The sequence below is a fragment of the Hevea brasiliensis genome, chromosome 3 (genome assembly GCF_030052815.1).
Source record: "Hevea brasiliensis isolate MT/VB/25A 57/8 chromosome 3, ASM3005281v1, whole genome shotgun sequence".
NCBI classification, from domain to species: domain Eukaryota; kingdom Viridiplantae; phylum Streptophyta; class Magnoliopsida; order Malpighiales; family Euphorbiaceae; genus Hevea; species Hevea brasiliensis.
In genome coordinates, this window is record NC_079495.1 from 5594865 (window position 1) to 5612898 (window position 18034).

At 31.4% G+C, this 18034-nt stretch overlaps 4 protein-coding genes across 4 annotated transcripts; 3 read left to right on the plus strand and 1 right to left on the minus strand.

Annotated features, from left to right (window-relative positions):
• Nucleotides 1-2503: 2503 nt before the first annotated feature.
• Nucleotides 2504-5276, minus strand: LOC110644101 (uncharacterized). The gene is made up of 3 exons (XM_021796724.2): nucleotides 4819-5276; nucleotides 3152-3259; nucleotides 2504-3033 (listed from the first exon to the last, which is right to left on the minus strand). The coding sequence occupies exons 1-3, from the start codon at nucleotides 5137-5139 to the stop codon at nucleotides 2722-2724; spliced, it is 741 nt and encodes a 246-aa protein (XP_021652416.2). The 5' UTR covers nucleotides 5140-5276; the 3' UTR covers nucleotides 2504-2721.
• Nucleotides 5277-7044: 1768 nt separating this feature from the next.
• LOC110644102 (RING-H2 finger protein ATL70-like) lies at nucleotides 7045-8350 on the plus strand. The gene has a single exon (XM_058143451.1). It carries the CDS (start codon nucleotides 7314-7316, stop codon nucleotides 7818-7820), a length of 507 nt encoding a protein of 168 aa, XP_057999434.1. The 5' UTR covers nucleotides 7045-7313; the 3' UTR covers nucleotides 7821-8350.
• A 2095-nt stretch (nucleotides 8351-10445) lies between these two features.
• On the plus strand, nucleotides 10446-14595 carry LOC110644100 (uncharacterized). The gene is made up of 4 exons (XM_021796722.2): nucleotides 10446-10698; nucleotides 10808-10909; nucleotides 11798-11958; nucleotides 14271-14595. Exons 1-4 carry the CDS (start codon nucleotides 10602-10604, stop codon nucleotides 14376-14378), a joined length of 468 nt encoding a protein of 155 aa, XP_021652414.2. The 5' UTR covers nucleotides 10446-10601; the 3' UTR covers nucleotides 14379-14595.
• A 140-nt stretch (nucleotides 14596-14735) lies between these two features.
• Nucleotides 14736-16462, plus strand: LOC110644099 (uncharacterized protein At5g39865-like). The gene has a single exon (XM_021796721.2). The coding sequence runs from the start codon at nucleotides 15344-15346 to the stop codon at nucleotides 16244-16246; it is 903 nt and encodes a 300-aa protein (XP_021652413.2). The 5' UTR covers nucleotides 14736-15343; the 3' UTR covers nucleotides 16247-16462.
• Nucleotides 16463-18034: the final 1572 nt, after the last annotated feature.

Below are 18034 nucleotides of genomic sequence, written 5' to 3' on the forward strand. Positions count from 1 at the left end.
TCATAAATTTAAATTTTCTTATAAATATAAAAATTTAATCATGTTTATATATTTTTCTATATAATTTTTATAAAACAAATAATCGAAGTCAAATCTAAAATGCATCCCTCCCACTATTTAAGAGTTTACAATAAAAGTATAGATATGTATTTAACTATATATTATATGTAATATAATAAACAATTAAAAATAAATATAATATCAATTCACTTAAAAATATATTAAAAAAACTCTTCCACCAGTGCATATTAGTCTTATAAGAAGAAGAAGAAAACTAAAGAATTATGTTAGGATTATATATAATTAGAGATAAAAAAAAATTAATAATATTCAATGAAAATTTTTATTATAATAACTATGGGTTAAACAAATTGTGTTTAATTGATTTTTACATTATTATGTAATTTCGTATTGTATAATATTTTAATTAATGAAATCATACATCATGTAATCTAAAATTGAACATATATAGCTTAAAATCATATAATAATTGTTAACAGATTGTGCATGAATTTTTATTAGTTTCTTACACAATTAGAATTAGAATTAATATTACTATTTTTTTTTATATTATTCATAATAATAATGTTACCATAATTATTTTCCATTAATATTACTGTTAATAATGCCACAATTTTTTTTCTTATGCACCTATACATTACTCTTAGAAGAAAAAATTTAAAGAATTTTATAATATTAGAATTAATTATATAAAGGAAATTAACTTGTTAATTTAGTGCAACAAGAGTGCAAGAAAGCATACTTATGAGGCTATCTTACAATAATGTACCAAATGTAAGTTTCCAAGGTTTTGATCCACAATTGAGACTATAGGAATTTAAAAACAGTAAAAAAATTGTAATATAAAGGTAATCAATGAGAGATAAAGTTTTACAGTGGTAGGTATAATCCACTAGTAGTTGCATACATATTTATTTTTAAAATTCCAAGTTGGTCATGCCTCTCATATATGTAAAAAAAAAATTAATAATTTAATTTTTGATATTTGATTAAAAATTTAATTTTTGATATTTGATTAAACCTATAACTTAATTCGTGTAGTTTTAAAATCAGACAATTTAGTTATTGATATTTTAATAAATTTATTAATTGCTATCTGCCATTAGAATTAATATTAATTCTCTGTTATATTTAGCAAAAATAATCATAATACACTTAACTTTATTTTCAAGCTGACAATAATTGTTTATGAGGTTTTATTTTATTAACAATTTAGTCTATCTATAATTGAAACGTGAGTCCCGTTAAATTAAAAATTTAAAATATAATTATTAAAATTATGAATTCATTACTTTAAGAACTTTAAAAATTTTGGTTAATTACATAATTATCCGTATATTTTATAAATTGATCTTTACATAATATAACTATTTATATATAAGCACTTATAATTTTTTAAAATTCTATTTATTTCATTATTATGTTAATAATATATAAATAATTTTATATATTTATCAATTTATAATATCTTCATATATTATATTATATTCTTACATATAAAAGTAAGAAAAATAACATATGGTTCTGGACACAAATTGTTAAAAAAAAAAATCGTAGATTAAATTATTTTCAAATTGAAAATAGAGTGAAGGATGTTTTAATCATTTTTGTTAGAAGTAATAGTAACTTAACTATAATTTTAACGGCAGAAACTAATTTATATGTTATTAAAATATCAATAACTAAATTGGTATATTTTAAAACTACGTGCAGAGATTAAGTTGTATGTTTAACATAACGTCAAGGACTAAATTGTAAATTTAACTAAACCTTAAAGACTAAATTATAATTTACGAGAGAAAATTTTACGTAAGTCGGATAATTTATAATTCTAAATAAAAAATTATAATAAAATTTCATATATAGAGGGAATTCTTTTTAGAATAGGAATTATAATAAAATTCAAACTTCAATTTATATTATTAATATTAATTAATATTTATATAAATATTTTTATTAGTTCACAAATTCGCTTTGTATTTACAATTTTATATATATTATAAATAATTAACTATGTATACATACACTATATTTTTCTTACATGATGAAATTATCTTTTCCATTAATCAATTAAAAAATAATAAATATTCAAATCCAAAACTTTTAGATTTTTTCTTAATTAAAGAATAAATGTATAAATTTTTGAATAGCTGATATATAGATATTTATATAAACGTGTGTTTGTGGGCGCCCGCTCGCACGTTGAAGGTCAAAGAGGATGAATTATAAAGTGAAAGGATTACAAGTCTTGTCTAAATATTAACAAAATTCATAATTCATCCTTGCCCCGCAGACTGGCAGGGATTAAGAAGGTGGAGTTATTGGCACTCGAGTATCACTTGAAAACCAAAAGCTTAATATGATATGACAAGCAACCACACAACTCACATTTTCGAGCTTACAAGCCAACAACAACAGAACAGGTCAACCATCTTCAAACTTAAGAAGGTTCAATTTGCAATTTGGTTATCATGAAGAAATATTTCAACCATAACAATTTCTCTTCACATATAATCACAAATAATCGGTTGTATTCCAAAATTTACACGCAACAACTACAAAGAGATGGCAACAGGGAAATGAAGCATCCATCAGAAAAGAGTCGAGGTGTAGGTAACTTTTTTCTTTTTGTGTTGGTTTGAGGGTGTGAGGAGGGGGTGGAATTATAACAAATCAGGAGCAGAACTTCTACAAGCACAACTAAAATATCTTATTGTACTGGCTAGTGAGAGAATTTCTGAGATTTGAGTAAAGGCCAAAAAGAGAGTACTGCCTCAGATTTTCCACCTCATACCACGAGTTGAGAACCGCAAGATGCTTATCTGTGCCAGAGAATGCCAATTGGATACCAAGGCTGCAATCTACCGAACCTCCACGGTTTTTGCAGTTTGATGTTCTGATTGCACAGTCCTGATTGTTAAGACAGACAAAGTTATTGTTTCCTGTACATCTAGCGCATCCATCTCTTTTCCAGTAAAGGTTTTGTAGCCGGCCCTTCTTAAACTCAAGCACCTGCATTTAATGATGATGATGATGATGACAAAGAAATGATCAAAGAAACGCTAATGGGATCCCATCTATCTTATGAAGGTAAAACTAAAATCATAATGGATTCATGATCTTCTCTTACAAGAGTGAAACTTGTTACAGTGTACGTGCTGTTTGCAACAAAAGCAGGAAGAGACCTTGCAGCATATTTTCTACCAGCAAATGCGACCATATATCCACCATAATTCTCCTGAAGAAAACAAAATTATCAGGTGACATGTTAATTAGATACAGCTGGCACAGTCTTCACAATGACATTCAAGTATCAGCCCAAGCCTAGAGTCCCCACTTACTACTGAGCTAAGGAAGTGAAATGGAGGGCTACGAATTTTTTACCATTCATAAAGAGAGGGAATGGAATGGAAAGCTCATTTGCATTTCCAATTTCTAACACTTGATAATCAAGTAGGAACAAAATTAAAACTCATCCATTTACGATTTATCACTTCCATTCCTTTCAGAGCAATCAAACATAACGAAAAGGAATGAAAATTTGATTCCTATCCTGATATATTCATCCCTGGTAACCAAACAGCACGTCAATGACTTATTTATATCCAACAGCATTACAGAAGACAGATAGAGGTTTTTAAGTGGGCATCAACTTCACAAATACTGTACCTGAAGCCTTTACCTCAAGCTAAAAAGTAGAACTTTTCCAAATATTCTAAGTAAATTTTCCACAAGTAAATAGAGAAAGCAAAGAACAAAAGCATTGACAAACATAATGCCGTGGATCCCTTATCAAAATTTAATTTCTGTTGAACCTGACCTAATATGAAATAGATGTCATATTTTCTGCTATCACCAATTGATACTTAGTCAAAAGGATAGTAGCGATAGCCAATAAGTTATTTGCTCTAGTTGGACAACTATCTCGCATGTAATGAATGCATTAAAGTTCTGGTCATTCGAAGTGCTGCTCTAATGCATTAAAGTTCTGTTGATGCTCCTCATTTCCATCCAAGCAAATGGGCACTGAACAAGGAGATCAAGGTGACCACAAGTTTTGCTACTTCAGCATCAGAAGGCTTAATCATGATGGGCACTGAACAAGGAGATCAAGGTGACAAGAAGTTTTGCTACGTCAGTGTATCAGAAGGCTTAATCATGGGAAACTGAGGGCAGGACTTTAGTCTTCAACAATGTAGTGTTCAGAAGTTTGGATCTCAGGCAACATAGTTGTAAGATTTTAAACCTAATGTTCTTCTCTAAAACACAGCCAAGATGGGTTAACTCAATAAACCAAGCCAAAATTGGCCTGGCAATATGGAAGTTTTGTATGCACTAGAGATCATACAGTTATTGGTTTTTCAGCCTCCTTTGTTCATGTTAGTCTGGCATTCAGGATACTGATACTTAAAAGTTACCCATTAAAAAAAGGGGTTACTCATTTCTCTATCAAATTCCCATATTCTTGTCTCCCAAAGCCATGTTTCTCAGTTCCCCAAAACATTAGAAGCAAAATCAGAAAAGAAAACAGTGTTTCCAACCCTTATTCATCAAAAATGAAAATTTTGAGAATATTATCTATCCTTAGATCGAAAATCATGAATTAACTGTTCAAATAAAGTGTACCAGTTAACAAATCAGTACAAATAAATTTAACCAAATTGACTTCAAAGTGGAATCTAAGTCAAATCCGCCACTATACCATCCAAAAACAACAGGAAACAAATAGCAAAATCACTAAATTGAACGAACCGCGTAAAGACACAAAGAGAAAGGAAGCAGATGGAGATGACTAACCGGAATGAAGGAGGAGGTGTTGATGGTGAGGAGGGAGATCTCGTCGACTTTAGGTCTAAAAACGGAGATCTTAGAACTCTGGCTAGAGAGAGAGAGCCTTGAATCGCAAGGAGATAACTGAAGGCTGTTATTATTGTTGTAGAAGAAGGCAGTCCTCGAGGCGAACGCGATGGCAAAAGTGAACCCATCCGACCGCTGTACGGTGGTGTCACTGCACGGCCGGTAGATGTGGTTCGTATTGCCGGATTCCACCACCAACAGCGACGAAACCACTGCTATAATTATCGACAATAGATGCTTATGGATCGCTGTTGCTGCCATTGTCAGCTAGCTTTCGTCTCCTTTTGACTTCACAAGGAAGAACAGAAGGACAGAAGACAATTGGACATTGGAAGAGAAAAGAATCAATCGAATCGTCTTGCCCGGGTCCGGGGCATGTGCACGGTTAGCATCCGAGCCGTACTTGACCCGAAATAAAATGTAAAAGTGTGTTAATTTGATTTTGAAGGAATAAGTCCGTTCCGTAACGGTAGCTATTTTAGCAATAATTAATTATTTTAGTAATTATTATTCATTTTATTAAGTGGTAGATATTAATTATTTGTATTATAATTTAAAATAAAAATATTTAATAAAATTAAATATAAAAATAGTGATATCATCTTATTAAAATATTTACTTAAAGGTCTTAAATTAAAATCAATAATTTTTCATAAACTACTCTATTAACCATTAAAAATTAATATAAATACTATACTATCCAATAATATAAATAAGAAATATAATATTTTAAAATATTAAATATTATTTTAAAAGTTATTATTAAATAAGATCATAATTTTAACTTAACTTAATAAAAAATATTATTTAATCAAAATAGCTCATACCCTAATTCATTTGAGCTAGATTTATCACAATTATTTGATGAGTTAAAAAAGTGATAGTCTTCAAAATTTTAAAACCTACAAAAATCTTACCTTTTTTAAAATATTTTTCTTCTAAATAAGCATGATATTTTAAAAACTTATACCTTCCAAAATTTTTTTTCCATATTTATAACAAAAATTTATTTAAATACCTTAATAAAAAAAATTTATTTAAATATCTATATCTATTGATTTATATATCATATACAACTATTTAATATTTATTATTATATGAGCTCATGCATGTATCACCTTATGTATAAAGATATAAATTTTTATTTATTTTAACTTTATTTTTATTTTGTCTAATATAATTTGAGTCAATGATTAAAATATTCAAATCCCCACTCCCTTAATTTCTTAAAAAAAAATTCCATTTACAATTATAATTATTCTATCAATTATTAACAATATAAATCATCATTACATTATCATATTATATGTCCAATTACAATAATAACAAAATATGTCAACATATACCAATTAACATCAATTAATAAATCTATTATTAGCTACATTTTCATTTATAATAGTAGCATTTTAAAATGAACTCAATAATTAATTTATTATAAAATTTAAACTCTATTTTAATAATATAATTAATATATTTTTTATTCAAAAAATATAATTTCATAAATAAATTTTATTATACTGTCGAAAAAATAAGATTAATACTTACATAAATTTATGTCATATTATTTTCATATAAATTTATTATAAAGCATATAATGTTCTTGTTATTTCTAATTTAAAGGTATTTTTAAAGTAATAATTATATTTTAATTTATTTCATTTTATTTATATAAATGTGTGTGTGTATATATATATATTATAATTAAATATATTATCAATATCCATTGGGAAAAAAATTATTAAACATATATATGGTTAGAGCAAGTTACCAACTTTTTATTATTTTTGTTAAAAGTATTGACACCTTAATGATAGATGAGTTCTCCAAATGTGTATATGATTTTGATAGTTCTCATCAGCAAAAGAAACAAATCCAAGAATCCTTCAATTATTGGAGATGTTAGGTATCAACTGCCAGCACCAAACCCGTTGTATTGCTTCAGCCTTCATGGTCTTTGGCTATGAAATAAGCATAAACAGCTCGTTTCCTGCGGGCACAAAATTTCTCAATAAAAAAGAATCAAACTATCAGTTTCTTGGTGATGCATGGATCGTGCAACGCACGAAGAGAAATTTATATCTTTGTTATTTTTATATCCTCTGAAAAGATTTCAAGAAATTAATTATACATGATTAAGGATGAACATGAGAAGAGTTGACTCATAAACAATGCTCTTAAGGCAGCTAGCCTATAACTTGAATATGATCACATCACATGCATTTGCCTTATTGGTCTATTGCCCTCTCTTTTACTTAAAGCCCCAAATGCATCTTCGCTTTATCTATATATCTATCTCATGTTACCGTTGACTTTTTCATATTGGACTTTGAATACCCCCTTTCCTTTGTTTTCATTTCTGCTATGGCTTACCTTACCATTTGTGTAGGCTCATTCCATTACAATTCTTGCAGCTGTTGCTTTGATTTCTTGAGGATATGAATAGCACGGATGGGCCTGGAGGAGGAGGGTTTCTTGGTTCGAATAACATTAGTGGGATTGGTTATGGAATAGGAGTTTCTATTGGAATCCTCTTGCTCATCACAACTATCACCTTAGCTTCCTATTTTTGCACTAGAGCACCGCAGACATCAGCTCACAACCAGAGAAGGGATAGAGAAGAGCCACCTGAGCTGCATAATATTGTGGTGGATGTAGGGCTTGATGAGACCACTTTGAAGCGCTATCCAAAATTGCTGTATTCTGAGGCCAAGCTGCACAAGTCAGATTCCACTGCGACTTGCTGTTCTATATGCTTGGCGGATTACAAGAACACTGATATTCTCCGGTTGTTGCCTGACTGCAGCCATCTCTTCCACCTTAAGTGTGTTGATCCGTGGCTGCGTCTTCACCCTACTTGTCCAGTCTGCAGAACTTCTCCATTGCCTACTCCTCTCTCAACCCCTCTTGCTGAGGTGGTTCCATTGGCAAGCAGGAGGGGTTGACAGATACATATACCAGGAAGCATGATTTAGGGTCGTCTTCTCAAGCCATCTCTTTGCATTACTGCAGAATTATCACATCTCCATGGATCGGCTTCACCAGTTCTGAGTTCTAATCTTTGTTTCTTGAAAATGATGAATTTTTATGTCACACTCCTTGATTGAAATGCATCTAAATACATGTGCAGATTAGATATAATTCTGGAGTTTGTGCACAAATATCATGTAAATAAAGTTTGATTTACTAGTGGCAGACTCAAAGATGAAATCTGATTGATAAGATTGAAAACAGTGAAAGAAAGCTATTTGAATTATGAGCCAGGGACTCGTACAAGAGCTAGAAGACTCAATTCAATTCTGTTACAGATATTTCCAGAGAGAATCCCAACTTGACAAGGATCCAAAGCATAATCAACTGTTTCAGCTCCAATTGTAGAGGCTAGCCACATCCTACAACAATAGCCTTTACAGTAAAGTTCTTTTTCAACCTTTATTGTAATGTCAAATGCTAGATCTTGTAGGATTTTCTATTGAAAGTGACAATATCTCCTTAATTATTTGCCATTAAAACACCCAAAATTAGACAATCTGCATTGATCGATTGGTATATGCAAGCCCTTTTTCAAATATGAGATTTCAAATTAATGAATTTTAGCACTTTGATATAACTTTTTTCAAAATTATAACATCTCGAGTTCTTACCTAGCTATAATCAAACAAGTCCGTTGAATATAAGCTACACAACAAAAAATGCAAACAAAGACTTTTGGTGACTTTCAGAAAAGGATACACAAACCCACATCATTAAATTTCTATCTCTAATCTGAAAACAAATTGATCCATAAAATAAAAATTGAAAAAAAAAAAGAAACTAACATCTTGGATTTAGGGCTGAGTATTCAGTTCAAACCAAACCGAACCAAATCGAATCATCAAAACTGAATTAATTAAATTATATATTTTATAAATCGAACTGAATTGAAATGAATAAAAAATTAAACCAAATTGAATCACTCTATTTTAGTTTGATTCGGTTTGATTTGAATCGATTAGCTTTTGAGTTTGGATGGATTTTTTAATTTAGACTTGATTTTCAAGTTATTTGATCTAATTTTGACATTGGTTTGAACCTAATAACTATTAATCAATGAAATTAAATAATTTATATATATATATATAATTACATATAATTCATAAATTCACTATAAAAATAAATCAATTTAAAAATCAATAAAGTAATTCAGTTCTGTTCGGTCTAATTAATTTTTTTCTCTCTAAAATTGAATTAAATCGAACCAAAATAATTAAAATTCTTAAAATAAAAAATCGAACTAAATTAAATTATTTTAAAAATTAAATCTAATTATTAAATTAAAATAATATAATTGGATTCATTTGGCTCAAACTAAATAGTGCTACCGAATTCTAATTGATGTGAACAAGAGCACAGCAACACAAAGTCCCTTGAGGTCATTATTATAGAAGAGAGAGCAGTTATGGGCACCAGAAATAGATGCTTGTGTGGGGTGTTTTGTGTTTGCCTGCTCAAATAGATTTATGGTGGTTTTTAATACTTAAAGATGCATAGTTGTATTGGTTCCCAAGGTCCTGTTCACTCGATAATCTTCTTTCTTTTATAGCCGATCGAACTCAAACTAAGTTTTTGAAATCATAATTTTATAATTAAGAATATTTTTATTTTTTAAAAAATAATTTATATATGAAAAAATATTTTTTTAAAAAAATTATATTTTAAAATTATTGAGTTGCAATGTCAATTTAATAATATATGTTTATATTATGCATGTATAATTTTATAATTTGATAAAATTATTAAAATCGTGACTTTATTTTTAACAAGTGAAAATTATTTTTCTTAAAATTATTTTAATTTTTCTTTTGATTAGAAAAATATTTTTTATTAACTCATTTGTTGAATAACCTAAATACTAATAAATATAAAAAATATTTTCTACAAAATAAAAAAAGTTTAAGGTTTTGTTTATTTTATAAAAAATAATTTAAATATAAAAAATATTTTTCTTAAAAATATTTTTTATTATTTGACATATGCTTACCAATTTATATCATTATTCACGAATTCTACCAAGTAAAAAATACCGTGAAAATTGAAAAAGTGTGATTTGAAAAATGACCTATTCAAAAAATTGAAAATTATTTTCTTTTTTTCTATTTTAAAATTATTTTCCTTTGATTAACAAAACACTCTAAACATTTTATATATATATATATATGGGTGTGTGTATGTGTTTCTTTAAATAAGCAAAATTTAAATTTTAAAAATTTCAAATATTAAATAGAGGAAAAAATAAGTTAAATATTTATGGTCGTCTTAATTACCTTAAATTAATAAACCACTGTTAAGACTCTTTTACCCTTTAAGAAAATTTTAGATTTTAGTTCTATTAATATTATATATATAAATATAAAAATTAAATGGGTCTCAAATATTAGTAAATAGTATTATTATTTTAGAAATATTACACCTAACGTTCTCCCGCCAACTGCCATTGACTAACTGCAATGTAATAATCAATTACTAGACGTATCTACACCGTTCAATTGATGGGAACCCCTTATCCAAGGATTGAGATCACGTGCAGTTCTTGCTGGATTCCTGGTGGACAAAGCACGACTATGCTCATCTGGCGTAACTAAGTACGCCGAATCAAAATCCCAATTCAATCCAGTTTGCTCTCTCAAATCAATCCAAAAACCCCTTAAATTCTTCGATTCACAAACCCTAGAATTGTCCCTGCGTTCATGGAGATGATTCAGTACAAGACCATTTTTCCCATCTTTCTTATATCGCTTTCTCTCATCGTGCCTTTGACCCAAGCCACCGATGTTAAGTATTGCAGTAAGTCTCTCTATTAAACCCTAAAATCTTTCTTTGTAATTTTCAGTTTATCTCATCGTTATTGAGATATTTGAAAATTTTTTTAATAGTTTTTGAATGGTTAATGCAGATGGGAAAACCGATTATGATGTTAAGGTGAAAGCAGTGGAGATATCACCGAATCCGGTTGAGAGAGGGAAGCCTGCTACCTTCAGCATCTTTGCTACCGCAGGTTGATTGTTCTATCATGATTGTCGATTTAGTTTTCTTGTGATTTTAAAGATTATCCTCAAAACAGAGGCTTTGGATGGTATACTTGATACTGCTATGTTTTATATTGATTTGAGAATATGGAATTTGTATTTTCTTTGTGAGTTGTAGGAACTGCTGATCATTCTTTTTGTCTTGAAATGATTGCTTTTGTAATTTTTGTCACATTAGTTTATTACTTCCCCAAAAAAATCCTAATTAAATTGTGTTTATGTGTAATGAATATCCAGCACCTATGGCTTTTCTTTCCCCTTTCATAAGAATGGCAATTGGTATGCCCTGCTATATTTGGTGGGCAGGAATTCCACCCAAAAAAAAAAAAAAAAAGAAAAAAATTGCAGGTCTTTGTTGCGTTATGATAATGCTATTAAAGAAAGGTAAAATCATTTTTTTTTCCTGCCCAAATCTTAAAATTGTAAGGCTACTTCCCAATATATTGTTTGTACTGTGATTTTTATTTTAGCTAACCATAGCAGCCAAAACTATTATAACGAATAAATACAAGTTTTAGCAAAAAAATTATGTAATCATGATTACTTTATTTACTTTACTGTTCATTTTTTACTTTTGCCACCAACACAGCCCTCAGTCCCATCCCTTCCAACCGCTACCACCTAGATGCCACCATTGCCTTTCTATTGGCACCACCACAACCACTACCAAATAAACTAAGTATAGAAGCCAAAACCATTAAATTACATTTCCTTTTATTTGTGCAACCAAACATGGGAATAGAAATACCTTATACATTTTACTATTTTACAGTATCATTCTATTGTGTCTTACCAATAACTGGTGTTCTAAATTTTCACACTAGCGGTTTGCCACTTTGCCTTAATGCTGGATGCAGGTGAAGCAATCTCTGGAGGCAAATTGGTGATTGAAGTTGCATACTTTGGATGGCACATCCATAGTGAGACTCATGATCTTTGTGAAGAGACAACATGCCCTGTGTCTGATGGCGAGTTCGTAGTGTCACACTCACAAGTTTTACCTGGATATACTCCTCCAGTAAGTCACTTCTCTTTTCAACGTGCAAAATGATCACATATGAAAATGTTGTGTGGATAGAAAATTGTCGACATGTTAAGCTTAGAACCAATTGCTAGAATCACAACCTCATTTGAAAATGTTATCGAGTCTATGTGGTATATATAATATGATAATACAAAATCCCACATCGACTTGAAGTCAAGGGGGCTAGAGTCTTGTAAGGCCAAGCACAACCCTTCACCCTTGAGGGATATTTTCAAGGACAAAACTGTGAGGCCTAAGGACCAAGGCAAGCAATACACTGAGGTGTGGATAACTCATTTTGATTTTGATTTGATTCATCATCATTTGGCACTACAAGGAGGGCACAACCCTCTGCATCTCCACCAAACTGAATCTCTAAATGGGCTAAGGCTCATCTGTCCATTGAATTGGATCTCCAAATGGTCTAAGGCCCATTTCTCCAAAGCCTCCTTGACTAGCGGGGGACATCTAATATATAATGATACAAAATCCCACATTGATTAAGAGCCAAGGGGGCTAGAGCCTTATAAGGCCAAGCACACCCATTCCCCCTTGAGGGCCCTTTTCAAGGACAAAATCGTGAGGCCAAGAGACAAAGCAGACAATGCCTTGAGGTATGGATCGACCCAACTCGATTTGGATTGATTCATCATTACTCTGCAACTTAGGATTTGTTTCTGTGGAAAAGAATTTGTTTGTGGATTTTTTTTTTTTTTTTAGATATGAATTACTTTATGCTATTTGAGTGTAACACTGAAAATCTAAGTGAAAATTATTATCTGGCATTTTAAGTAGATTGGAGATGAAATTATTTTCGTTCTATAAAAAAAATGTGAATTCTTTGAGATTATTAGTTGAATAGGAGAGAATTACACCATTGAGGGTTTAATTATGGTGGCAACTGGCTGTGGTCATGCATTAGTTTGCCATTTAACTAATAAAACTGTTTCCATTGATCAATTTGCCTACGCATGAAAAATACTGGAAAATGAAGGCAAATATTCTCCATAAAATAAATGTAGTAGTAGTTGCTTAAATTGTTACCTTGGAATGAATACCCTTTGTTAAATTACTTTTGAACTATGAATCATGGTTGATGCTCTTAGTTAATCTGTCGCCCTCCTGATGAGTTGTGCTTCTTGAGATTGCTGGTTTGATCCACATTCACATGGATACACACAATGTATGGTGTGATACACACATGCATATATTATATGCTCATAACTCACTGGCTGGTGTATAAAAATACAACATGATGTGCAATTGTTCAGCTGTTATCCCGTGCTCAAGGATTTTAGGCTCGGTATAGTTTAATGTTGTCTTCCTGTCAAAATATAGGTTATTGTGATGTAAACTGCTCTGGAGGCTCTAATATTTGAGCCTTTGTCAGCTGTTTGAATTTGCTTGGAACTTTGGCCAAATAGTTCACAAGGCCAGGAGAGAGGCATGTTTTATTAAGGGTGAAAACCAGGAGGCTGGAGAATGGATTCCTCAAGATTGGCGTGTTAGCTTTACATGTAATATATCCCTTGACAAAAAATTCTTTCCATCCTTTCTCTCTTTCTTTTCCTGACCAAAACAATGGCCTCTTTTGGCTTAAGATGCTCATAGCTCACCATTACTTTCCAGAGTCAAATGGCCGGTTGAGAGATTCCTCTTTTCTTCATCATTGCAACACGCGATTGATCATGAACTAGCTGCTTCAGTTCATGATCTTTGTGTCTTTTTCTTTTTATTTTTTTACATGAAAGCACAGCATGATAGTTATTTGTGCAAATTTCATATCTTGCCCACATTTGTAGGCAAATAGATGTTTCAGCTGTGCTTATCCTCCCTCAAGAAGCCTGGCTGGTCTCCTATTTCATACATCAATGGAAATTGATTAAATTTGGTTTTAATGATGAATTAATCCTCTATGCTTCTCTTGTAATTCCTATACCCCCAGCTCCCTCATTCTCATTTTCACTGATTAATTTAGGGGCCAAGGACAGAGTATCATAAATCTTGCTATGTTATTCTATAATTCTTTGATTCATCTTTAGTTTACTACATGAATAATTGTTGTTGGTTACAAAGTTTGTATTACTACTCATTACAGATATATTGAACATCATATGCACCGGTAGGCTTTTAATTTACCTTAGTTTGTCAAAAGCATGAACAACATGTGTTACACTTGGATAGACAGACTCTGGGTTTTCACATTTTTGTTGCAATATAGTTGTGTTCATCCTACCTGTAAAAAGAAAAGAATTTTACTTTTATCTGCCTTGATTCTTGTAACTGATGATTATTTTTATCTGCAGGGTTCATACTCTCTTAAGATGAAGATGTATGATGGTAAAAACCATGAGCTAACTTGCATTGGATTTGACTTTAGTATTGGGTTCGCATCACCCATTACAGATAGTTAAGCGCAGTCTATTTGCCAATAAGCATCACCAATTCACCATATAGCATGTTCAAAGAAAGCTTTATGTTATGTACCTTGCTGCTACTTTACCTTTACTTACACAGCTCGATGTGTAATTAGGATTATATGTACCATGACTACAAGCTCAATATAAATACAAAAAAATCTACCTTCGATCTTGAGCTTTTCCAGGGAATTTCAAGGGGAGTTTTAGCACAGATTGTTTTTTGAGGGAATACCACATATTGTTAAAACCAAGAAAGTTCCTCCAAATTTATCGTAGTCATTACAGCCCCTGAGACTCTCTCGACTTGGTAAACATGATTGATTTGATTTCTAAAGGGTTCATCATCTTCATCTATTCAGAATTACCAAAAAAAATAATGTGGCAAAGTCCAATCGTTCAAAGCTGCTTTTTCATACTTGGTATTGAACCTTGACCTTTGGCACACCTTGTCTGCATTGATTTAGCTATGCTCATTTAGAAACCATTCAATTGGTACTACACCCCAATCAAACTCTGCCTCATCAAGGTATCAAGGGCAGGGCATGAGTGCCTGTGGAGAAAATCATGAGTGCTCATCTCAGAATTGTTTTGAAATGAAAAAGCACAGCCCCATTCACACCCCTTTTCTCGTCTTGCCCCTTATACATTGACAAGGCACCAAAAATTGTTGTAAAGCGTCAATGCACTAAAAGGGTGTGGGGATGCATCATGGACACCCCTCCCCACAATCGGTGCAGTGATGAACTCATAACTTTAAAAAGCAACCAACAGAGAGCTTTTCAGTTTTTCACTTTTCCGTCATTGGAAACCAAAAGAGAAACCTCCTTAACCTGCCAATATCCTCTAGTCTCCTCATTAGTCAAATCTCAACCAAAATTTCACCATTCCATCTCTTCCATTGATCAAATACTGCCTCTGATCACATATCATCCGATTTTTCGAGCAGACAAACACGAGACATGAAATCAATGAAGGGAAGATTCTTGAAGAAATTGAGGTTCATTCCAACCATAGAAACACTAAAACATGGTCTAGTTTCTCACTTCAACTCCACAGACAAGTTCTCCCATCAGAACCTACAAATCCCATCAGTTTACATACAAGAAGATCACAAAATAAACAATCTCCAAGAAGCTGTAACTGGCGATATTGGTGTATCAGAACGCTTCACAGAACTAAAAGATGAAGAATCTGATGATTTGGAGCTCCACTTTCGCGACAAGGAGAAAATTACACCCTTTACAGTGTTCAATGACAAAGTGACTGCAGCCATAGATAATTTAGAGTCTCCAGTCTCCTCAGAGATCACCATGGAATGTGATGAAGCTAATGAAACTGAGCATGAGAAGGGTATTGAAGAATATCCATCCCTTTCACATTTTGAAGAGAAATGTCCTCCTGAAGGAAGCGAATCTGTAATTCTGTATACAACAAGTTTGAGAAGTATAAGAAAGACATTTGAGGATTGCCACACAATACTGTTTTTGCTGGAAAGTTTTAAAGTTGAGTTCCACGAGAGGGACGTTTCGATGCACTTGGAATATAGGGAGGAACTATGGAGGATATTGGGTGGCAGAGTGATTCCTCCAAGGCTTTTCATCAAGGGAAGGTACATAGGGGGAGCTGATGAAGTGGTTAGCTTGCACGAACAAGGGAAGCTAAAGAAGCTTTTGGAAGGGATACCAAAAGTCCTGTCTAATACTCCCTGTGCTGGTTGTGGCAACAAGAGATTTGTAGTTTGTTTGAATTGCAATGGAAGCCGCAAAGTCTTCACCGATTGGGAGAGTGATGAAATGCATATTATTAGATGCCCTGAGTGCAATGAAAATGGATTGGTTAAATGCAAAATTTGCTGCCAATGAGTGACAAGTCTTGGCTTGGCTGGTTAATTGGCTATGATCAGTATTTCCTTATTCTGCTCTTTCTTTATTTTGTAACGTGTTAATTCCCTCTTCTTCTCTCTAACTTCTTATCTGAATTTTGATATCAGAACATCTTTTAACTTGTAGATTATTCAATAGCTGTTGCTTCAGTTGCTAGAGGTCTGTGGGATTGCAGAAAATGAATAATACATTAAATGCCCTTATATATATCCCTTCTTGATCTTGTGCTGTTATATAGCTACCCTCTCTGACCTTTTTCTTGATATAGATTTCAGTGGCAGTTGCTGAGTCTTGAAAGTCCATTTTCAAGGCTCATCTAATTGTTAGCCCTTGTTCTATGCTTAATTGAAAATAATGAGAATTTTGCCTATTATTTAAGGAGGGGTTGATTAAAACTAAACAAAAAAATTTTAAAATCATTGTCTAAAAGTAATTTCTATTTTTGTCATATAAAATAAAAGAATTCAATTGAATTTTCACACAATCGTAAAATTTTTGTCCTAATTTCTGTTTTTTTCAAATGAATTCTTTTTTTAAATTAAAAGAATTGAATTCTTTCAATTATTATATTTCTAAATTTGAAAATTGATAAAAAAAAATCAATTAAATTGAATTCTTATAAATTTCTAATTTCTAAATAGGCTAAATAAAGGGAAGAGTTACACTATAAGGATGACTCTCTTATTTCATAAATTAATCTCATGTATGTATAAATATTTCTGTCATAAAATAAATAGAACTATGAAAACATTCTCAGTCTAACTTCATTGGAATTTCTCATTACATATGGTCTAATGCCAATAAATCTATAAACAAAGAAAGAAAGAAGGATGATGATGGTGGAGAGAGAATCTAATAAAAGGATTATGTGAGGGATGTGGAGCCTAGTGAATTTGAAATTGAATAATTATTAAGATAAGTTAGGAATAATGAGTTGTGAAGAAGATGCACATGGCTCTCTCCAAAGATACAAGAAAAAGTTACTAGCTGGTATCAAAAAGGTTGTGTGGTGCAGTAAGGAAGGACTGAACTCATTATGAAGCATCCTTGCCAAGCCCTTTTTCTAGAGTCAATGCAGCTTTCTTGTGTGGATAATTGAGGTTATAAGGGAATTTTTCTTCTTCCTTTTTTTCTTCTTCCTTTAAATTCTTCTTATGTAGCTAGAGGATATAAAGTAGATTAGGATTTTATCACAAATAAATAAGGGGGACAAGATTCTCTCTTAAAAACCATATTAGGAACAGACTGTCATAATACAACAGAGTTCGCTGATCATACATGAAATCCTATCTAAAACAATTAGATCTATAAAGTGGCGGAACAATTTTTTCATTGGAACTAATCGTGAATAATAAATAAAAAGGTATGAATCATAAATTCCACTGAAAAATAGACCACACTGTCAGACTTCAAGAAAATCAACCTGTACAAAATAAATTTCATGCACTGTACATTGATCTAATACAACACTTCACACTAAATGAAAAAGACATAAATCTGTAAGATGAGACGGTAAATAAAATAGTGATCCTCCAAAAAAACCAAGTTTGTTGTGATCCTCCAAAAGACATAAATTTTTTAATCCACACTTCATTAAAAGCAGGGAAATATCTGAAATGGAAATGATTAAGCAGGAATATGTGAGGCATATGCTTGTGGGCATCTGCATAATGGGTAGTTTCCCATGTGACATTGCATGAAGCAAACAGAACACAAGAAGAATTTCAATAAACAACAACGTATTTTTCCATTGGTAATTTAAAAAAA